Source organism: Camelina sativa, chromosome 8, assembly GCF_030686135.1.
Source record: "Camelina sativa cultivar CO46 ecotype springtype chromosome 8, ASM3068613v1".
Taxonomy (NCBI): Eukaryota; Viridiplantae; Streptophyta; class Magnoliopsida; order Brassicales; family Brassicaceae; genus Camelina; species Camelina sativa.
In genome coordinates, this window is record NC_141887.1 from 24,261,011 (window position 1) to 24,281,981 (window position 20,971).

At 35.8% G+C, this 20,971-nt stretch overlaps 6 protein-coding genes, 1 non-coding gene and 1 pseudogene across 9 annotated transcripts; 5 read left to right on the forward strand and 3 right to left on the reverse strand.

The window, feature by feature from the left end:
- Positions 1 to 3: 3 nt before the first annotated feature.
- Positions 4 to 608, reverse strand: LOC104707810 (uncharacterized). The gene has a single exon (XM_010424242.3). It carries the CDS (start codon positions 533 to 535, stop codon positions 194 to 196), a length of 342 nt encoding a protein of 113 aa, XP_010422544.1. The 5' UTR covers positions 536 to 608; the 3' UTR covers positions 4 to 193.
- A 2,335-nt stretch (positions 609 to 2,943) lies between these two features.
- LOC104707811 (F-box protein SKIP17) lies at positions 2,944 to 6,304 on the forward strand. Of its 2 annotated transcripts, none has more exons than XM_010424244.3 (12): positions 2,944 to 3,377; positions 3,566 to 3,741; positions 3,914 to 4,021; positions 4,482 to 4,592; positions 4,762 to 4,841; positions 4,924 to 5,045; positions 5,156 to 5,220; positions 5,311 to 5,383; positions 5,468 to 5,530; positions 5,637 to 5,698; positions 5,798 to 5,866; positions 5,954 to 6,304. In XM_010424244.3, exons 1-12 carry the CDS (start codon positions 3,054 to 3,056, stop codon positions 6,132 to 6,134), a joined length of 1,434 nt encoding a protein of 477 aa, XP_010422546.1. In that variant the 5' UTR covers positions 2,944 to 3,053; the 3' UTR covers positions 6,135 to 6,304. The 2 variants fall into 2 exon arrangements, with proteins under 2 accessions (XP_010422546.1, XP_010422545.1); XM_010424243.3 differs by having other exon boundaries at positions 2,951 to 3,377; positions 4,762 to 4,850.
- Positions 6,305 to 6,412: 108 nt separating this feature from the next.
- Positions 6,413 to 9,179, forward strand: LOC104707812 (F-box protein At4g02760-like). Of its 2 annotated transcripts, none has more exons than XR_015563846.1 (11): positions 6,413 to 6,822; positions 7,044 to 7,219; positions 7,341 to 7,436; positions 7,537 to 7,647; positions 7,737 to 7,846; positions 7,935 to 8,044; positions 8,141 to 8,192; positions 8,296 to 8,368; positions 8,491 to 8,553; positions 8,748 to 8,791; positions 8,900 to 9,179. XR_015563846.1 is itself a non-coding variant. In XM_010424245.2 (11 exons), the coding sequence occupies exons 1-11, from the start codon at positions 6,460 to 6,462 to the stop codon at positions 8,985 to 8,987; spliced, it is 1,299 nt and encodes a 432-aa protein (XP_010422547.1). In that variant the 5' UTR covers positions 6,413 to 6,459; the 3' UTR covers positions 8,988 to 9,179. The 2 variants fall into 2 exon arrangements, 1 of the variants encoding a protein (XP_010422547.1); XM_010424245.2 differs by having other exon boundaries at positions 8,141 to 8,205.
- Positions 9,180 to 9,346: 167 nt separating this feature from the next.
- Positions 9,347 to 10,639, forward strand: LOC104709790 (putative F-box/kelch-repeat protein At3g24610). The gene has a single exon (XM_010426349.3). It carries the CDS (start codon positions 9,839 to 9,841, stop codon positions 10,637 to 10,639), a length of 801 nt encoding a protein of 266 aa, XP_010424651.3. The 5' UTR covers positions 9,347 to 9,838.
- Positions 10,640 to 10,949: 310 nt separating this feature from the next.
- On the reverse strand, positions 10,950 to 12,458 carry LOC104707813 (COMPASS-like H3K4 histone methylase component WDR5B). Its single transcript, XM_010424246.3, has 2 exons — positions 11,665 to 12,458; positions 10,950 to 11,392 (listed from the first exon to the last, which is right to left on the reverse strand). The coding sequence occupies exons 1-2, from the start codon at positions 12,358 to 12,360 to the stop codon at positions 11,102 to 11,104; spliced, it is 987 nt and encodes a 328-aa protein (XP_010422548.2). The 5' UTR covers positions 12,361 to 12,458; the 3' UTR covers positions 10,950 to 11,101.
- A 349-nt stretch (positions 12,459 to 12,807) lies between these two features.
- Positions 12,808 to 13,835, forward strand: LOC147940406 (uncharacterized). Its single transcript, XM_087461650.1, has 5 exons — positions 12,808 to 12,978; positions 13,094 to 13,192; positions 13,321 to 13,372; positions 13,504 to 13,575; positions 13,679 to 13,835. Exons 1-4 carry the CDS (start codon positions 12,938 to 12,940, stop codon positions 13,561 to 13,563), a joined length of 252 nt encoding a protein of 83 aa, XP_087317776.1. The 5' UTR covers positions 12,808 to 12,937; the 3' UTR covers positions 13,564 to 13,575; positions 13,679 to 13,835.
- A 2,728-nt stretch (positions 13,836 to 16,563) lies between these two features.
- On the forward strand, positions 16,564 to 16,869 carry LOC147940407 (signal recognition particle RNA). The gene has a single exon (XR_015564856.1).
- Positions 16,870 to 17,246: 377 nt separating this feature from the next.
- Positions 17,247 to 18,053, reverse strand: LOC104709791 (ubiquitin domain-containing protein 7SL RNA2 pseudogene; annotated as a pseudogene).
- Between the last annotated feature and the right edge of the window lie 2,918 nt (positions 18,054 to 20,971).

Here is a 20,971-nt window from a genome sequence, read left to right on the forward strand (position 1 = left end):
TAGTTTGCGAAATAATTACATCTATTATCATTTCCAACTCAAATTTGCATTGACACAAAAGTATTACATTTTCTTCCCATAATTATTATCATTGTTTATCAAAAGTTCAAACATATAATAAAATGCATATATTAAAAAAAAAAAAAAAAAAAAACAATAATCTTTCATACATCTCGACTAGCCACGACGATAATTAATGCTCATCATCTTCTTCATCGCATAATGTATCCAAAATATCCTGAGCGGACGAAGAGTCTGACCCGATGAGCCGATCTAGCTTCTCATCACTCCACCAACTTGTCGGTTGTGACTTGCGGCGATCTTTAGATTTGTGGCCAGACTTGATAGCCGGCGACACGTGGCAATTACTGTACTTGGACCGCTCACTTTCTCCGATGATGTTTGACTGGCTGGTAGTAGATGATGACACTTTGACTCCATTAGCTGGTGGTGGGTTTGTGGGTCGCGGATGAAAGCCCCGCGGATGAATCATTCCCGTCCTTATGACGCCTTGCTGACGACCTTCATTCTTCATGTTTGCTTCTTATTTTGACTTGAGACTTGATGAATTGAGGAACTTACAATGACTTGTATATATATATATATAGGATTTGAGTTTGAGGAGCATACCAGATAGATATGTTTGGGCATCAAGAAAATGAGAATAGTCAAACATGCTTGTCGACCAAGATAAATTAATAGTTATCTTCTCTGCCTTCCTATTTGCTTTTTGTCGGCACTCAAAAAAGTCTGTTCAAAAAACATTGTCGTTTGCTTTTCGTAATTTAGTCGACTTTTTAAGAACTTAATATATGTAAAATTGTTATATAGGTTCTAAATCCTAAAAAACTATTGGTAGTCTCTTCTTGTGTTTTATAAAACTTTTCAGAAAATATTAGAGATTACCAATATTTTCCTTTGATGTGGATATAATCTTAGCCATTAGAGACACTTTTTTTTCCACAAAAATATTGGTAATCTAGTGTTTTCCAACAATTTTTTTTTTACACTCAAATTAATAAACAAATATGAGATTCAGTTCGGAATCCAGATAAAAAAAAAATAAAAGTTGATATCAAACTTGAAAAAGCAATATATGTGGTGTTGTATAATTGTTTTAGATCATTATATATACATTTGGATGTTTAAGTAATTTCTAAAAATACAAAAAAAAAAAAAAAAAATTAAAAATTGTTATCCAAACATGTAATTTCAGATACGTTTGATCTAGGTATAGCTAACTCGTATTCTTATTTGCTAAAACTGGTAATCTCTGCTATATTTATCTGAAATGTTGGATTAATTTGGATCCATTATAGAGAAGATTAGTAACATAAATACACGTGTACACAATATTTGATGGTTTTAATTTTTTTTTGCAAATATAGTCCATAATTTTTTTTTTCAAGCAAACAATAATTTAAACAATAAACTAAATTAAGATATAATCACACACATATATATTATCGGGGCATTTTCATTTTTTCAAAATACTGTTCATTTTCAAAAATACCATTTTTTAATATACAAAATAACTAAATTTTAAACCCTAAATCCCAAATATTAAATTCTAACCCTGTAAAACTATATACTAAGAACTCAATCCTAAAAAATATTCTAAACATTAATTTAACATATTGTAATTGTGTCAAAAATGGCAAAAACAAAAATATTTCAAAAAATATATTTTTGAAAAAAGTATCTCGAAAAAGACATTTCTAACAAATTATTTATATTATTCTGCATAAATTTGAATTCTAAATTTATAGATAAATCTTTAATTTTGACATAATTATTAAACATAAACTTACGACAACCAGAAAAATGACTAGAAAATCTCTCAATTTTAGCATTTGTAAATTGGTTTACTATGTAAAATTAAGCTAAAACAATAAATATAGATGTTTTTTTTTTGTTAAATCAGAATAAATCCCCAGACCTATGGAGGGGTCCGAGACTAATCTCTGGAGAGAGAGTATCCCACGGGTAGGGTCCCCCAGATTTGCAAATGGGCCGTAAGCAATGGGCCAATACCCATCTGGTCAAAGGAATAAAACTATCAATTCTGTGCTTCCCAAGAAATATAGATGGTAACAATGCATAATCAACACACACTTGAGGAATTAAAGCTGCCTTGCCAACTTAAATGTTACGAATTGAAAACTAGAATGTTCTTTTTTTATATACATATACATGGCAAAATCATAAACAAACACAAAAAAATCAATTATGGAAAGATTCACATTTGTAATTTGTTATCCCATTTTTTAAAAAGTGAAAAAATAAAAAATAAAAATAACAACAAAACTCGGACCGGAGGTTTAGGAGCCGTAGCCATTAGTATGGATTTTAATTTAATAAGTAACTAGATTTGGACCGGTGCTACAACACGGATTGAAATACATTTCATTATTTTTAAAACATTATATATGTAATTGTTTATAATATTATTTGGATGCAACTCATGCAAATAATTTTTATGGTAAATTATCATTCATGGAATGTAAATCTATTATGTAAGTCTTATATTGTTAATTTTAATCCGTGCTAGAGTAAATAAAATTATTAATCCGTGCTAGAGTGTGTCCAACATGTTCTGTGATAGAGTATATAAAAATTTAACCGGTGCTAGAGTATATAAGTCTTAAAATTATAATATAAATAAAAAATCAATTCGTTGAACGTTGTGGTTTATCAATAAAATCTGTGGAAAGTAAATTTGTAATATTATGTTTAAAGATCTTTGGAAACAACTTGATATAAGATTAAAATCTTCCGAAAATACAATTTGGAATATCCATAATGTTATTTGTTACCATTAATCTATCAATTATTAATTTGGAATATTTTGGTGTAACCACTAATATATGAATTAATTTATAATCTATCTATAGCTTATTTGTAACCATTTATTAAAAATATAAAATCTATAAAAACTATGTTGTGCACTTCCTTTTACTTAAAAAAAAAAAAAAAAAAAAGGTATTTAGCAAGTATTATTAGGCAAAACGATAGAGAAGAGAAAGACTCTTTCAACGTTCTGTTCCACTTCCATGGATTCACCAAATCCTCCCACTCAAATCCCTAACTCGGTCCGTTCGGTTCCTGGCTCCAATCAGAGCTACGCCGATTCGATTATCTCATCGCTCCTTTCGTTTCCCGATTCCTCTCCGACCTCCATTAGCTCCTCCTTCGATCGAGTCCTCGACAAAGCTCTCGCCTCCGCTTCCGTTGATGAATCCGTTCAGGATCGTCTCGTCGATCGTACTCTCGAACTCGCCTCTCTCCTCCTCGATTCCACTAAACGATGCTTCCGAAAACGAGCTTCTGTTCACAATTCCAATTCCTGGTTCCTACCCCCAGAACTCACCATCAAGGTTAATAAAACAAACAAATCCGAAACTTTCTGGCAAAAAATTGTGCTCTCTCTTTGTTCCTGCGTTTATTGGAATGTAGAGGCAATGTTTTAGGTTTTGGTTCATCTAAGCAATTTAGGATATATATATATGTTGTTGTTGTCTTGAGTGATTTCTCATTTTTGTGTTTAAAAATGGGATTTATTCAGGTGTTTTCGATGCTTGATACAAAGTCTCTGATGCAAGCATCTGTGTGCTGCACCATGTTCAACAAATGTGCAATTGACCGTGTATGTTACTCCCACATCGACCTCACAACGGCTGCTAGATATGCTGATAAAGGAATTGTGTCTACTGTGATTAATCGGGCTGGAAGAGAACTCAGGTTCAATTTTTGTGTCTTCAAACAATCAAAACAATGTGCTTTGCATTCTCTTCTTGTTAGCTAGTATGTAAAGCACCTACTGAGTCCAATAATGAGATGGAAGAACAATCTGCGTATATCTCTTATTCTTGGTTTCTGTAAACATTTCTCAGGGTTTTGTTTGTTGATGCAGATCCCTCAAAATTGGTCGTGTTGTTCGCGCAGCTGGATCTGATTCTGCCACGCCTTTGCTTAGCGGATCTTGTCTTTCTACACTAGCCTATAATCATGGTTTTCTTGGGTATTGGCTTCGATCAGTTTTAAATTTCAATATCAAACTTGTTATAGTTACCTGCCTTAGCCCAGTCTAAACTTACCTAATGGAGTTAAGATTGTGAATCGAACATGTAGAAATAAGGTTATAGTTTTTATAGATAGGAAAGAACTAGAACAGGAAAAACATCCCAAGACAATATTATCATACCCCACTTAATTTTTGAAACTCATTTGGTTATGGCTAATGCCGTAGGTGGAAAAAGCTCGAAACCAAGAATTAAGCCTGAGATCAATCTAGAGAAAATCCTATTATTTATATCTTAAAATCTTGTCCTTTGATTGTGCATTTGAAAGTGATTCAGAATCTCTATCACCGCTAACATACAGAGAAAATGGTTTCACTGATTTGTATTCTGAGAAAATGTTGTTCTATATCATGTGCACTTATTCTTCTAACTTGGTATTTTCTTTCTTCATTCAACTAGGAGTCGCTTGAGAAGCCTTCGGCTTTACAATCTCAGACCGATAAAATACAGGTCCTTATGCGATGCGTTGTCAGTTTGTCCAAATATTACTGATCTGAGGATTGTTGGATTGTAAGTTGTAGCTTGTTTATTTTTAATTTCACCAATTTTTCCATTTCTATGTCCAGAGGTTTCATTTTGTCATCTTCTATGCTTTCTTTAATGTCTGCCCACTTTCAGTTCTGCTAGTTCCGTAGACAACATTTTCTCATGTTTTATTATTACGTGTTTTATGTGACAGGTATAACCTTACTGAGGAGCTATTTAACTCGCTAACAATAAAATGCCGCTTAATAGAACACCTGTTCTTAGAGACCTATGGTTATCCACGTAAATCTTTTCCACTGTGAAGCTTTCCTTTTGTTACTTCCAAGTTTGCTCAAGCTCACCTATCGTGTGACAGGTACGTTAGAGACTAAAACAGGATCATCATTGATAGACTTTGTGGCCAACTGTCCCAACTTAACTTCTCTAACGCTCATACGTTTTGGACTAACCGATGAATGGGCCCGAAATCTTGTTGAGGTATGAATCCATTTTTTTTTCTTTTCTGGTGCGTCTTCTCTCTTCATTTGGTACCAACTAATCTATGATTTTTACAAAACCTAAAAAAATAATTTGGATGTTATTTGCAGAGTTCTCGTAAACTGAAGTACCTGAATTTGGCCAGATCACCTACATTCAAAGGTCGTTTTTTGAGGTAAAAATACCAAAATGTTAAAGAGCAAACTTTCCGCTTTAGGTCTTTTTATTAGCAAAATCTCACATAGCAAGAAATTATTGTTGGTAGGGAGTTGGGACTTAGCTGCAAAGATCCTCCACTCAAGACTCTAATATTACGTAACTGTCCTAAACTACAGGAGGTAAAAGATTTAGCATGAACAAGTTTTTGGTTGTTTCTTCACTATTGGTCTGATACTCACTGATGACTGACCTTGATATTTCAGAAAGAGGTGTTGGAATTCTGTAACTCGATACTCGCAGGGAACTTCAAATCCATTCGGCACATTGTAAGTTCTTATGGAATTATGCCAAATTCTGTAAATACAAGGTGTATAAATAACGTGGTTTACTCTTAATCGGCTTCTTTTTCTTGGTTCATTTACTCTTTAATAGGATGTTTCAAGTAACCGCGGCTTAGTTTCTTCAGTGAGGGGCAAGAGATGTAACAAACCAACGTAACCGATTGATCTTTCATTTTCTATTCTTTTATTTAGATAGTTAACAGTTTATGACTTAGAAACGTACTAATTAGTTGCTTATTCCCTATCTTGTAGTTTTCCACTGGAGAGGCTGAAAGAAGAAAAATCAGATGTCACATTTGTCGCAGAATTTCTAATGACAAGGTTTTCATCGATTACTATGAAACAGGCTTTAAATATAATCATTTGATTCACAAGAAATTGAAATCAAAATGTGTCTGTAAATTTCAGTTCAAAAAAGCTTTACGATGACGAAGAGTTGAGGGTGATAGAGATGATGGAAGCTGAGGACGATGAAGTGGATGATGATGATGATGATGATGATTCGGATGATGACTCGGAAGATGGAACGGATGAGGATGAGTCAGATGAGGATGTGGGTATGGGCTTTCATGAAGAGTATTTGTTATGATTGTTTGTTCAATCGTCAGTTTTTATTATTGAGCTAGTTCCACGGGAAGCTCTTCGTTTCTTTTTCCTCGATATTATTTGTTTGAACTGTGCACACAAACATACGAAATTATTAAACGAGTTAGAAAAATGTGACATTGTCGGTTAAATTATGATACGATTTTTTGATGATTTAAAGATTAAAACAATAATGGATGTTTATTAATAAAAAGCCATAAATTAAATCCAAAATAATCCAGAAAATTTTACAAAAGTGGGATAACATATAAATAACTCTGCAACACGTGCCAAACTCGCTCTCCTGTTAACTAAAACGTTACTTGTTCATGGATACTCCAAACCCTAAGCGACCTCGCCATGATGTTTCCTCTCCCAGCCAAAACCCTGATTCTGATCCAGATTTCAACCAGAGCGACTTCGATTCGACTATCTCCTCCTTCCTTTTGCTGCCTGATTCGCCTGATTCGCCTGATTCGACTTCTATCGGTAGCTCCTTCGATCGAGTGCTAGGTCAAGTTCTCGTCTCTGCTTCAGAAGCTTCCGGTGATGATTCCGTTCAGGATCGTCTCATCGATCGTGCTGGCAATCTCGCCTTTCTTCTTCTCGAATCTACCAAACGCTTCTCCCGGATGCGCGCTTCTCTTTACAATTACAACTCTTGGCCCCTTCCTCAAGATCTCACCATTAACGTAATGAATCTAACACCTCCGCTTATTGTTGAATCTATAATTGTCGCTTTTAGGGTTCTATATATTTCCTGGTTACTACGCAATATTTTTGAGGAATTCTCAAATCACTACTGATCAGACACAATCTAAAGATCTGCGTTCTGACAAAGTGATACGTCAGAATCTTTTATGTATGCTTTACTCACGTACTGTGTTTATAATGTGCATAATAATTAAATCAGGTGTTTTCGATGCTCGATACAAAATCTCTGATGCAAGCTTCGGCATGTTGCACTATGTTCCGCAAATGCTCTAAAGACCCTTTATGTTACTCTCACATTGACTTGAAAATGGTTGGCAAACGCATTTATGATGGAATTGTGTGTAGTATGATCCATAAGGCTGGAAAGGAACTCAGGTGTGTAATATTATATTCTGTTTGCATTATTGGCAGCTAGCTTCTCCTAATATTTCTTACATTTTTTATTCTGCATTTGTGTTTATGTCATCATCTCTTGTGGTTTCCTTTGTACATGAAGATCTCTTAAACTCGGCCGTGTTATATCTTCGCGCAAAGGATCTACCTTCACGAGATCTTGTCTTGCCTCAGTAATTCTTAATCATGGGTTTAACGGGTAATTTTTCTTGATAATTACCAAGTGATATTGTTTGAATATCTGATTGTCCAAATTTGATCTTCTGATTGGTATTATTTGTCTTTATCCATTCAAACAGGGGTCTCTTGAGAAGCCTACAACTTTATAATCTCGTATCCACAGGAACCAAGTCCTTATGCGATATGTTATCAGTCTGTCCAAATCTCACTGAACTCAAGATTGCTAATTTGTAAGTTATTTTTGGGGCGCCTGCCTGCATATAGCTTTTGAGTTTCATGAATTTTCCAATATCTCATTGTTACTTTGCCACTATTAAAGTGATAGGAGACAAATCCTAGAGCAAATATTAAAGACGCTCACTAGAAACCCTCGCTTGATAATAGAGCGCCTGTTAATACAGAACAATATCGACTTTCTTCCTGCATCAGGTAATTAAACTTGTTCGACTAAATTTTTTTATTCCTCTCTAGCTAGTTCCTCCTTGGTTGGCTCAAGCTTATACAATGTGTGTGGCAGGCATATCATGTTCAACCGTTGAGGCATTTGTTACCTCCTGTCCCAGCTTAACTTGGTTAACGCTTGTAGGTTTTAAACTAAAGGAAGTAACAGTCCGAAAACTTGCTGAGGTATATATATGGTTTCGTTTAGTTTTTGTTTTTTCTTTTGATGTTTTCGTCTCTCTTTTTATTTAGGTTTATGAAACAACTGAAATGCTTTTACAGGGTTTTCCTAAACTTACGCACATGAATCTGTCTAGAACGCCTGAAATCAGCGGTCGGTTTTTGAGGTTTCTGTTGAATACTCAAAACATTAATCACGATATCTTTTGAGTGTCAAAATACATGAATCTTTCTGACGAATACTTTGATATGGTTAGGGATTTGAGAAATCGTTGCAGAGAGCCTCCACTCAAGACTCTAATACTGCGTGATTGTCCTTCTTTAGATGAGGTTAGTAGTATAAACACACAATTATGTTTACAAATTTTCATCTAGTATTTATTTTATTACTATGTCTCAATTCCTAAGTTTCTGAAAAGCATCTCGATATGTGTATATATATATATATACAGAGAGAAATAGGGCATTTCTTGGATGCGCTTCTCAACGGACACTTCAAATTCATTCGGCACATTGTAAGTTGATATATGCATTTTTATCTCTTACTTACATCTTCGATCGTGTATGCTAGTCTTCTTCTATCTCCTTCACAACTTTGAAATTGAATATATATTCTTTTAGAAGGAAAAAACAAATAAGAAATGATTAGAATTTTAATATGACTCACAAGTCATAACAATTAAACACCTTCCTTGATTTTCTCAAATAGGACTTAACAAGCCATGTTGGAGGCGAGGAAGTAACCATATCAAAGTAACTATTTAGTCTCTGATTTTTTAATTTTTTTTTTAAATATCACAACTATGCGTACTAATGACACAAATTTTATTGTTGTTGTCTGTGTATGTGTGCGTGATGTAGGGATATTATGAAGAAGCTGAAAGAAGAAAGATCAGCTGTCAACATTATAGCCAAAACTGTTTTTATTATTAGCGGTTTAGATAAATAATAATCGTTAACAAGGTTTATTGCGTTAAAATCCTTGAGAGTTTTAGTGGTAAGTAGCTTGGTTGTAAATTCAGATCAAAAGACTTCATGGACATATTAAACTTACTTTTTTTCGTAATTAATCTTTACAGTAAAAGGGAAACAGCAATGCTTGAACAAAAGCTAAGCTAACATTCAATACAAGATTTCTAAGTACTCTTTTCTACAAATTAATTAGCTCAACGAGATTCATAGTGAAAATATATATTAGGCATGTTTTATTCGGGTAAAGATGGAGTAACAACGGATATGGATTGACACTAATTAGGAGAATCAAAAATTAGTATCTAAAGTTGACAGCAATTTAGTACTAGCGTCACCGTTCATTACGACTACCTACATTTGACACAATAAAAAAGATTTGCAAGAAGTAATTAAATATTAAACGAAAATGGAAAGTAGAACAAAAGTCCCAAAAGACGATCATCCACAAGGAGGAGAACCAAACACTAGCCTGAATTCAGAAGTTAAAAACACGATTCAGGGTTGTAGATTCCTTGTGACACACTCATACCTTGAAGATGTACACTCAAGTTGGACAGAATAAAAAGCAGAAGAAACAATGAGTCTCTGTCTCTGTTGCCAAATGAGGTTGCTCTGAACTTCCTGTTCTGTCTCTCGAGATTTGACCGCCAAATGAGGTTGCTCTGAACTTCCTGTTCTGTCTCTCGAGATTTGACCGCGCGGCTTTATGTCTGACCTCCAAGACCTACCGCTCCGCCAAGAAATCTGTTAACAAGCGGCTGATACCGATCCCATCACACCACCCATGTCAGACTCCGGTACCATTCTCCTCGTTCGTGGTGCTGGATTATGGGATCTACGTCATCGGTGGAATCATTTAAAAGAAACCCAACTTCGCAAGTCTGGCTTCTCGACTGCCTTTCCCACATGTGGCGCCGCCTCCCGGATATGAGAGTGGCTCGCTCTTCTGCAGCTGCGAATGTTGTAGACGGGAGGATTTACGTGTTTGGAGGCTGCAATGAGGTTGATTTTTCGGACTGGGCTGAAGTTTTCGACCCGAAGACCCAATCTTGGGATACCTTGCCAATGCCTGAGGATCCGGAGATACGGAAGAACAGAAGGAAGATCGAAAAAAGTGTGGTGATGGAGGATAAAGTTTACGCGGTGGACCAGGAGAATCAAAGCTTTTACTACTTGCCAAGTGAAGGTATATGGAGAAGAGGTAATCGAGATTCTATGCGAGGAAACAGAAACGGTTGGTGTGCCATAGGGAAATTGTTATACTGTTGTGCTAGTCGTTGGAGAATATTGTGGTGTGATCCAGAAGGGTTGGATTGGAAGGAGGTGAAGGGTTTAGATGTTGATAGGTGGTTGGCGAAAAATAGTGATATAAGCAAGTTAAAGCAGCTCGACATGACTTCAAATGGTTTCAGCAGAATGAGCTGCAACTCTCGTGGGAACATTGTGGTCTTCTGGTTAGTGCCGCTCCCTGATTATGAGATGGAGCTTTGGTGTGCGGAAATTTCTTTGGAGAGACACGAGGGAGGCGAGATTTGGGGGAAGATTGTGTGGGAGGATGTGGTCTTTGAACTTGATACTGATCTCTCATACACCATGAAGGTTTTATATTCGGTTTCTGTCAATCTCTGAAACTTGTGAGTTCAAGTTTGAAACATGAACCTTATATATGTTCCGAACCTTATATATGTTTAGACTTTCAATTTGTTTAAATAACCCTTTTTGAGATAGTTTCTCTCCTGTAGGTAATATCTGCAACGCTTGCTGACTAAGTGATTCTATTCTTGAATTCGTTAGCTGGTTCATTGACTAGGTAATATGTGCTTCCCCAAGCAAAGGATCCATCTTTCTGGAAACCGCAACTTCCTCGTAGTTTTCTCAACAAAGATTCTTTTAGGAGAACTTATTAAAAAAAAGTTTTAATACTGCGAGGAGAACACCATAGAATAAGAATACTCATCAACTTGCAAGAGATTTACATCCCATTGCGAAACACCAAAATAGTGTGCAACAACAAATCAGTTCTAAGCAATCTAAACTATTCTTGTATCCCATTGTTTCCTTACATATATACACATAGTTCTAAGCAATTTCTCAAGCATCCTGTTTCCAAATCCTGATCGTTTTATCCATATGATTACCCGATGAAGCTATCTCGTTCTGACCCGGATGGCAACTCACTGAGATCACTGCGTCCGTGTGGCCTTCTAGTCTCTGCAGTATATTTTTCTGCTGAAGATCCCACAGATACACGCAATGGTCCTCTGATCCACTCACGATGTACTTCCCGTTCGTTACAGAAAACGCCGATGTGATACAGAATACTTTGTTCGTATGTCCTGTGTATACTTTCAAAAACTTCCCCGTCGCATAGTTCGACAGCTTCTGTTGGTTTTTATCCCATATTGTACAAAAACAAATCAATCCATTAGTAACTAGCATTACAAGAGAATCTACTACTACTAGTCTCAGATTCAATATTAGTTCTGTATCAAAATGTTCTCAAGATCAACAAAATGCAAGAATCCATCAAAGACTAGACGGTAGTCAGATTCTTAACTTCTTTGTTCATATCCAAAATCAAACATGATGCAAACCAATGTATCATAGCCAGGTTTGATTCAAAGATTAAAGCAACAAGAAGTTTAAGAACTTACGAGAGTGCTATCGAGAGTAGCAACGAGTATAAACTTCCCATTAGGCGAGAACTTGGCGAAAGAAACAGCAGGAGTCTTATCATCGATAAGAGTCTTCAAGCAAGTTCCTTCAGTAGCATCCCAAATCTTGCAAGAACCATCATGACTTCCGGAAACAATCAACGATCCATCCCGATTGAAATGCACGCTCGTGATCGGCATAGAATGAGCTTCGATCATCCTAACACACTTGCCAGTTTTAACCTCCCAAATCCGAATCGTCTCGTCATAGGAACCAGAGACAATCAAATTCGACGGAGGATTGAAATTAACACAGAAGACAAAGTTCGTATGACCTCTAAGAACCTTGAGACAATCATAAGGAGACCTAGCGTCCCAGATTCGAAGCGTACAATCGTCGGAAGCAGAGCAAGTGTAATGCGAATCTGAAGACCAAGCTAGATCGGAGATACCATTAGAGTGACCTTCGTAACGGTGGATGAGAGAGTAATTCGTAGCTGACCAGAGAATCATGGTTTTGTCTACGGAAGCGGAGGCGAGAAGGTTGCCGTCGTTGGAGAATTTGACGCATGAGATCGCCGCCGTGTGACCTTCTAGGGTTTTCAGGTGACGGTGTGGTTTATACATCGGAACGTTTCCGCTTCCTCCTGCGTTACCGGCTCCTCCGTTACCCGCTCCGTTACCGCCGCTTGCCATCGCCGTCTCTCCTCGTCGGATTAACCAAATTTCCCAGTGAAGACGTTTCAGAAGCGTACTACAAAGTCTACAATGTATACATTCGGTTCGGTTTGGATGTTGTATCGATTTTGATAAATCATGTTAGGGGCTCTAATTGGTTCGGTTCAGGTTGGGTTATTGTTTGTACACACGATAAAACTGAAATTATATTTTGTTCATTTGGTTCAATTAGAATTTACTATACGATTTTTGATATTGTATTTGGTTTAGTTGGTTCGATGCCAATTACTGGCTTCAGTATAGCTTGGTTTGATTTCGGTTTGAATATTTTCGGTTCAATTCGATTCTTTTTATTTATTTTTATGCCAACTAATAATAGGTGTTTGAAATCAAGAGCTTGGTAAGATTGTATCCAAACATCTGTGATCTGTGAAGAAGTTAATCATTTGTGTGTGAAGAAGTTAAGATTGTATCCAAACATCTGTGATCTGTGAATCTGTGAAGAAGTTAAACATCTGTGAGCTTGGCATATTCGTGTTAATCATTTGTCTTGCTGCATCTTGGAAATCCCGTGAAAAAACTACCGCAGCTTCTTATGGAAAACTTTACCTCTCCTTCTGATGTTGGCACTGGCAGGTCAAAAAACCAATGCTTTTTTTTTTTATTCATTAGGGTTGACAAAACTTTGTATGATCTCACGTCTTAATGAATCCTTGTCTGCATTCATTCATGTTATTTTTGCCCTTTTCAGATTGATACAATCACTCTTCTCCAAGGTTATTCCTTCCCCTGGAAGAAGTATTGCAAGGTTCCGAAACCATATGGGTCTTATATTTTTCACACATCATCGGTACATTGCTGTTGCCCCCCCCCCCCCCCCCCCCCCTTTACTTCTTTCTCTTTAAGATTTTTACCTGGCTAGAAAAAAAATGTTAATGTTCACTCGCTATATTTTTTCAACTGATTCACTCTGTTCAGTTACTACTTTCTGGAAGAGGCCCCAGGGACAATTGTAAGAGCTGCCGCGAGGGTCAGGGTCCTTGTTCTAATCCTTTTCTTTTTTACTAGGTTGCATCACATAAACTGGAGGTGTATACTTCTTGTGTTGATGATTGCAACCCTTTTTCTCTGTTGTGTGTGTTGACTGGAAATTTGTGGCAGGATTGGGGACATCGATTCGCCCTTAAGTTAATTAGTGTTCAAAGGTCCGGGAATCTCTGATGGGTTTGCATGGTATAATCATCAATCACTGTCTGATTGTTTTCTTTCTTTCTAAAGAAGCCCTTAACACAACAACGTATTGTTTCGTTTCTCTTTCGTTTTTGTGAAATTGCAGCCAGAGAGGCCTTGGAGGGGTACATTTTGAAGCCAAGCTTCTTCGCCCCGTGTTTTCTGAACAAAATCTTAGTTCGTGTTATCTATCAATAACCAACCTAATGTCTTCTATTGCCTTCATGTTTCAGAGTAAATATACAATTTTTTAATATTTCAAACAACCCTTAACCGCGAGTACGACGACTTAACTGCGAGTACGAACCTAACCTTAATTCCTAGTTTTAACGTTATTTTCGATCCATCATTTTCTGAACAAATTCCTGATGTAAACGTGTCTCGGTCATTAGCAACTAGTTCAGACTGTTCAGTTTAATGGATGCAATGCAATGCAATGGGGGAGACCTAGCCTACGTAGTTGAAAAATGATTTACCCCAATTACCCCAGAGAAGAGAGAGCGTCATCTTCAACGATAACAGGAAATTGAGCAGAATGAGGCCATAGATGGCTTTGTTTCACTCAAATTTATAGGACTATATTTGATGTGTTTTTGACACTGACAAAGAACAAAAGTTTAAGAAACACGTCAGTCAATATTTTGCCTTTAACCAAACTAGTAAGTTACACAGGAGCAAATTTTCCTTTTCGCGCTCATCCGACCATGCATTGAGGACTTTGGGTCTCTTTTCCCTTTGATTATAGGCGTCTGCAAACTGTTGTAGAAAAAGACTACAAATTTAGACAAAGCCAAGTAGCAAGAGGGCGAAACCTGTGACTTGGGCAATGAGATCATCTTTTCTAAAGATTACAACGAAAGTTATCCACTAAAAACATTCTAATGTAAAAATGTGCATAGCAAGCGGGTAGCTATTATAGCAGGAAGTATATATCCTTGACCAGGCATCATCGGTCTAGGAAGAAGAGGAGGTCTGATAATCATCAAGCAGCACCGACCAGTTGATACGCTGCGTTGGCCCGCCAAGATGTTCCCAAATTCTCTGCTCAATCAAACTTTGGGGTTTGTAGGTCCTCTATTCACACATTCGCCTGAAAGTCATCATCAAACTCTTTTAAACACACATTTAAAAAGTCTTGAATACATACACCAAACCACACCAATCGTTTTAAAACATTCTCTGGACTCTTATGTACCTTGTGTTCGTAAAATCGTAACCAGCATTCCGTACCGATGGCTGAAAATAGTTTTTTTTTTTTTTAATAATTAGAGGAGACGGTATAATCCATGAAACATGATTAGATTCTTAATCAACACACACAACAACAAGAACAAAAGAAAAAGGAAAAAAAACGATTCCTAGTATTACAAGTTCTCTCTCGATTACTTTATAGGCACATGCATCGGACGGTCCAGATTTATTTTACGATATCTAACCGGTAATAATACACCCAATTATTAAGAATCGGGGAAGCTAGAAGCGACGTTGTAACAAAAACAAAAATTTAAACAAAGGAAAAAGCTTATTCAATTCTTAGGTTCGTCGGATCTTATTGCTTTTCAATTGTATAATAATCTAAACAAGATTTCGTGATATTAGTTTCATGTTCAATTTTGGGCGAATCATATTAATGCTAACTAATTCTCGCTTAAAATCGAGAGATTATATGTAGAAGCTGTATTTTTTATGTATTTCAATAGAGTTACAGTGAGGCTAATATATACAGAGAATAGCAGGGGAGCCTCTAGGTTTAGCGTAATTACAGTAAGTTCGGTAAAGCGAGCACTAGGTAGCGGTTTAGTCAATGCATCTGCTAGTTGATCCTTTGTGTTGACGTGTGAGACACGCAAAGCTCCTTTTTGAACTAATTCTCGGATGAAGTGATCCATAGATTGGCTGAAGGTTGGGAAGCGAGAGCAAGGTTGGCTCTTGGTTGCCATGGATGAAACGGAGTCGGAAGGAGACCAGTCTGTTGGGGAGTATTGAGGACACCGGCGGGCACTATGCCCGAACACGCCACAGATCTGACACTTACCTTGATAGCCACGAGTCATGCGATTGTCTTGTTTGTCTGAAGCTGCATAACAAGGTCTTGGAAGAGTTGGAAAAGGCTTCTTCTGGTAGTATTGAGGACCAGACTGATAAAGTTAACATTTTGTAATCAGAAATAAGATTCATGTGCAGATGATTTTGACGGTTGTCTTTAATGGACGAGAGGGTCTTTAGTAAAATGCTTTATGTATAATTTGTCTTTAAAAATTAAAGAAAACAAAAGTTGAGCCATTTTGAAAAAAAAAATGGAACAAATGGAAAGGGAGTTAAGATTAAATGGAAAAAATGATTACATATGGGGGTCAAAGTTGTTATTATAAATAGGTAATTACATGTCTTATATCTTCTTAATATGTTTTTGCAAAAAGCAAGAGACGATCAATAAGGAAGTAAAAGATTGCAGAGAGTTGAGCCCCGGTATGAGATTGGTCTTAATGAACAAGATTTTTTTTATTGAGGAGACTGCAAAGATATCTACTTATCTAGTGAAGATGTGGAAATTTCTATTTACAGATTACAGCATTTCCATTGATGTTGCAAGAGGATAATATTTATTTTTCTCCTAGAAAAGTAAAAGATGCATCCTCTTTTGATGCCACATAGACACCCAAGGTGTTTGGAAATGTGAGTTCTCTTGCATTTTTATGCAACAAAAATTTGACATTTGATCTTATGTACGTACATCTTCTTATTATAGGCCAGATAATCAAGGCCTTTCAAAATTTTCATTTTGATAATCTTATTGTAAAGCTTTGTGGAGAATATAGAGAGAGCTTGAAATGAAGAAGTTTGATTGATTGCTCTTTTCTGGATTTGGCCCACATTAACTCATAATTAGTCATATAACTAATCAAAACGAAAGGTAGGTCTTTTGTCCCACATCGGTCACTCTACTCATTTGGTGTTTGTTTATATATGACACCAAATGGAGTGTACGACGTCGAGCTAAGTAACGAGAGCTTGTAACCCAAGTGGGGACTATAAGATGGTGGGACACTGGTTCGGTTCCTCATGTCGGTTCTGGTGATGGCATGTTTCTGAGCTGCCCAGTCCAAGCTGTGAGTAGTCCGTGTGGGTTGGGCGAAGGCTTGGCTCAGGCGGCTTCTAAAGTTGGAGGGCAATGCGTGAGGCTGGCTTCACAGAGCAGCGATTACTTCCCGCTTACATCAGTGGACGGATTACAGCTCAGCTCCGCCCAAAACCACTATGGCCTGCTGGTTCGACCTCAGCTGAGCCACCATTTTCTTCCCCCCCCCCCCCTTTTAAATTTACATCGTTTTAAGCCAGTCACATATATGCTTTTTGTTTTGGGCTTGGTTAGGGATGCGTTAAGAGGGAACACATACAATGACCAAAAGCTATGAAACAGATAACAAACTTTGAACAAAGCAAAAGACTTTAAGAAAGAGGAGACTGCAGAGAGTTGAACCTTAATGAGAACTTGTCATTTGTCAAGTATCAGTTTGAACCTTAATGAGAACTTGTCATTTGTCAAGTATCAGTTTGAACCTTAATGAACTTGTCATTTGTCAAGTATCAGTTTGGTACAACATCTTAATAAGAACTTTTTTGTTCATACCTTAATACACACTCAGTGTTTACTCTTTGCAGAGTGATCTTAATCAATTACTGAGATAGTAAGAGGAGGCTACAAAGAGTTTAAGCTGAATTGTATCGCCGTCAGCAACAAGGTTCCACATGAATGACTCAATTTCAATCAATGTTCGCCCTCTGAGTATAAAGTAATACCCTTCCTGAGGCAGATTTAACTCACCCTTCTCTTGTAACTTAACCAGCTCTTTCCTCAGTTCTTCAACTTTATCGTTTGCGTTAACCTCCACCGGAATCATCCTGGTCTCGTCGACTGTCTTCACAAATACTGTCATCTTTATCGACGGGATGATCTTTCTCTTCTTCCTCAAAGGCCAATCTGGAGTAATGTTGATGACGGCCTCTTTGACTGAGTCTGACGATGAACATTTCTTGGTTTCTTGATTTCTGATTCCTGTGCTGCTTCCAGTTCCAACCGTCACAGGGGGCAAATCTTGAGGGGCAAGTAACTCATCAAGTGAATAAGACGGTCGTGATGATCCGTTGTCGATTCTCGTCGCCGTGATCTTTTGGAATGGTTTGTTAACGAACCCATCAACTGGCTTTGATGGAGATTGCTTGGTTTGATCGTTGTTCTTCTGATTAGGCTTCTTCTCGTCAGGAGAGACGTAGAGAAAGAGAAGAGAGTTGTCTCCGATATGGAATAATCGTATCTCAAAGTGGTCATGAAGATACTTGCCTTGGAAGAAAAGGGTTTGTTTGCGAACAGGGATACCTTGAGACTTCTCGATCCTCTGCTTCACCATTAACACTGTATCCAAGAAACCAACAAAAATGGAGAACGATGAGCCACTTTCAGTTTTGATGGTCAACTTCATAATCGTAACAATGGTGTTTCAAGATCAATGGAGCAAAGAAGAGAGATACAGAGAAAGTGATCATTTGTGACTAGATCAGTGTTTAACCGTAAAGTTGGTTTAAATATCACTTTAAGCCTCTAGTCGATGAATCTTAACCGTCAATTGCTCTCCTTACTGATATGATCCAACGGTTAGGTTAACCATTCCTGAAATGGATTGAAACGCGGCGTTTTGATTAAAAAAAAATATTTGAAGACCTTGACATATTATTGCAAGAACATTTAAGAGTTTTTTCACCTAAAACGAAACTACATTGTTTTCTATTTCAACATCAGAATGATAACATATTGCAGATATTTTTTAAAAATAACGAATTATCAAACTATATTGTTTACAATGTGTAGTTTTTTTAAATTCTGCACTATCTAAATAAAGTATATTTTTAGTTCACCATTTTATTTTCACTTGTATTAAATACGTTTTATTATCAACGTTATATTATAAAAAAAAATGTATAGTATACCGTGGATATTGATTAGTGGTTGTGTTTATCTAGACTTTCTTTTCTTAGCCATTTAAAAAAAAATGAAAAAAATAGAAAAATAGTTCAGACTAAATGAAAAAATGATTATGCATTGCATGGGGGCAAAGCAATGTTTTTAAACCCGACCCGAAACTCAAACCGGACAACCTTCTGGATCACCGGGTCAACCGGGTTCAACCGCGGGTTAATAATTTACTGAATTTTAATATATATCATACATAATACATACATATATATATATGTTATATACCTTGGTTTTATGAATATTCTAACAATAGTTTCTATTTTTTTATTATATTTAATATATATTTTTGAACAATAGTTATAAATTTTTATTCTTTATCATTTTTAAAAAAGAGAGAAATTTATAGGTGAACAAATACTTTTAAATCGTGACAAAAAAAAAAAATCTTTTACCAACAATAACAAAGGAAAAAAAAATAACATGAGTTTAATGTTTTGTCCCACATCGAATAAGAAAAGTACATTACTCCTTCTTATATAACATAACCCCTACGTTACTTACTGACCTAATTTATAATTAGGAATTCGTAAGAACTGAATGTTGGGTTTGACCCGGACTGCCGGTTTAACCATCCGGTTAGCCGGTTTTAGCTGGGTTTTCCCGGTTCTAACCGAGTTTTTTGATAGTCGGGTTTTAGGTATAATCCGGACCGGAATACCTTATGGTTCGCAGTTAAACTAGTTCAACCGGCCGGTCCGGTCCGGGTTTCAAAACATTGGGTCAAAGGCATAGATCGATTGGATCATTATGAAACAGATGCTTTTGTAAAACAATCAACACTATATAAAAAAACTTATGTGTAGAGACTCAGATGTTGTTCCAAGTGATGTTCTGGTTGAGGATGTCCATCAACAATCTTTTTTAGCTCAGTAAAGATGGATTCCATATTGAGATAATCATTTTCCCCATAGCTAAACAATCACTATGTTATGAAAACCCAATAGAATAACCCTTCAAATATACAAAATCAAACATAAACAAAAATTTAGGGAAACCCACATCAGGAATCGATTTGGGAACCTTATTCATGCCTCCTCTGTATTCAGAAACTTAAGGAAACCCACAAGAGGATTTATCTTCTACTTGAATCGATCGTTGAAGACGAAATGGGAGAAGCTTAAGTATAATACTAGTGTATTCCCACTTGTACAACGTGCGCGAAAAGAATCATATAAAATTATGTAAAATGTAAGTATAATATTTTAAATAATTATTAATTTCATTTTTATTAACATTAAAAATTGCAAATGTTCTTTTGAGTAAGGTAGCTATCACTTTTGACTAAGATATAAATTTGATATAATGTATTAATTGTATTTGGTATAAAATATTTAGTTTTATGCATTAAAATGTAAAACTTAAAATATGATTTATTATGATGGTATAGATATCTAAATTGTACTTCCTTTGTACTTCCTCTTTGGGTTAAGCACAAAGATTAATAAACAATAAATATTTTTTCATTTATAAAACTTCAACAAATAGGAAAATATACTGCATAATTCAGAAAGTCATAAATTGTTAAATTAATAAGATGTTAATTGATTTTTTGTGGATGTTAATTGATTTTTTACTGATTATTTTATTGTTAAAAAAATACTAAACAATATACATATTATCTCATATGATGCTCATATTATTTTTGTTACTAGGTTTTGAACCCACGCTACGCGTGGGTTTATTTGATATATTTTAATAAAAATTATATATGATAGATTACGGTAATAAAATATTATCTCATAAAAAAAATAAAATTAGTACTAAGGAAAAAAATTAAATTTCAGATACACAATTTTTTAAAATATAAAAATCAGTTGTGTTATAAAATCAAATCTGATAAAAAAATCATAAATTTAACTTGACGTCCAGGCGAGGCAAATCAAACTGATGACCTCACATATCCATAACCATTTTCTTTGACCACCAGAAAAACGAAACAATTTTATAATCATGAATTTAACTCGTTTTCATATTTAATTGATCGCTACCACCTATGTTTTCGTGTTTTTTATTCAATGTTTTCTTATTCTTCATTCTTCCTTGTCATTTTCATTGTCAAATTATGTGTTAATTGTCATCGTAACTTTTACCGTATGGTTCTTCGTTATACTCTTTTTCTTATTTTTCCTCGTCAACTTTTCACATTCTTCCACTGAAAAACTATTTTTTAGACTACCACACAACTTGTTAACCCATCAAACTCCAAGAACAAAATCATTTCTTTTCTCGTAAAATTTGTGAAATTCATGATTAACAGCATAGTCAACACATGCACCCAATTATTGACAATTTTATCTATATACTTATTTGGTTTTAGATCCACGCGTTTAGAAACTTCTCAAACCAAAATCCTTACTTGGTTTATAA

Coding starts and splice junctions, on each gene's coding strand:
- LOC104707813 (XM_010424246.3), bottom strand. CDS start 12,360: ATGGCAAGCGGCGGTAACGGAGCGGGTAACGGAGGAGCCGGTAACGCA. Junction 11,393..11,664: donor CTACTCTCGATAGCACTCTC/GTAAGTTCTTAA, acceptor AAAAACCAACAG/AAGCTGTCGAACTATGCGAC.
- LOC104707811 (XM_010424243.3), top strand. CDS start 3,054: ATGGATTCACCAAATCCTCCCACTCAAATCCCTAACTCGGTCCGTTCG. Junction 4,022..4,481: donor TATAATCATGGTTTTCTTGG/GTATTGGCTTCG, acceptor TCATTCAACTAG/GAGTCGCTTGAGAAGCCTTC. Junction 5,531..5,636: donor TCAAATCCATTCGGCACATT/GTAAGTTCTTAT, acceptor ACTCTTTAATAG/GATGTTTCAAGTAACCGCGG.
- LOC147940406 (XM_087461650.1), top strand. CDS start 12,938: ATGGAAAACTTTACCTCTCCTTCTGATGTTGGCACTGGCAG. Junction 12,979..13,093: donor TCTGATGTTGGCACTGGCAG/GTCAAAAAACCA, acceptor TGCCCTTTTCAG/ATTGATACAATCACTCTTCT. Junction 13,193..13,320: donor ATATTTTTCACACATCATCG/GTACATTGCTGT, acceptor CACTCTGTTCAG/TTACTACTTTCTGGAAGAGG.
- LOC104709790 (XM_010426349.3), top strand. CDS start 9,839: ATGGGATCTACGTCATCGGTGGAATCATTTAAAAGAAACCCAACTTCG.
- LOC104707810 (XM_010424242.3), bottom strand. CDS start 535: ATGAAGAATGAAGGTCGTCAGCAAGGCGTCATAAGGACGGGAATGATT.
- LOC104707812 (XM_010424245.2), top strand. CDS start 6,460: ATGGATACTCCAAACCCTAAGCGACCTCGCCATGATGTTTCCTCTCCC. Junction 8,554..8,747: donor TCAAATTCATTCGGCACATT/GTAAGTTGATAT, acceptor TTTCTCAAATAG/GACTTAACAAGCCATGTTGG. Junction 8,792..8,899: donor GAGGAAGTAACCATATCAAA/GTAACTATTTAG, acceptor TGCGTGATGTAG/GGATATTATGAAGAAGCTGA.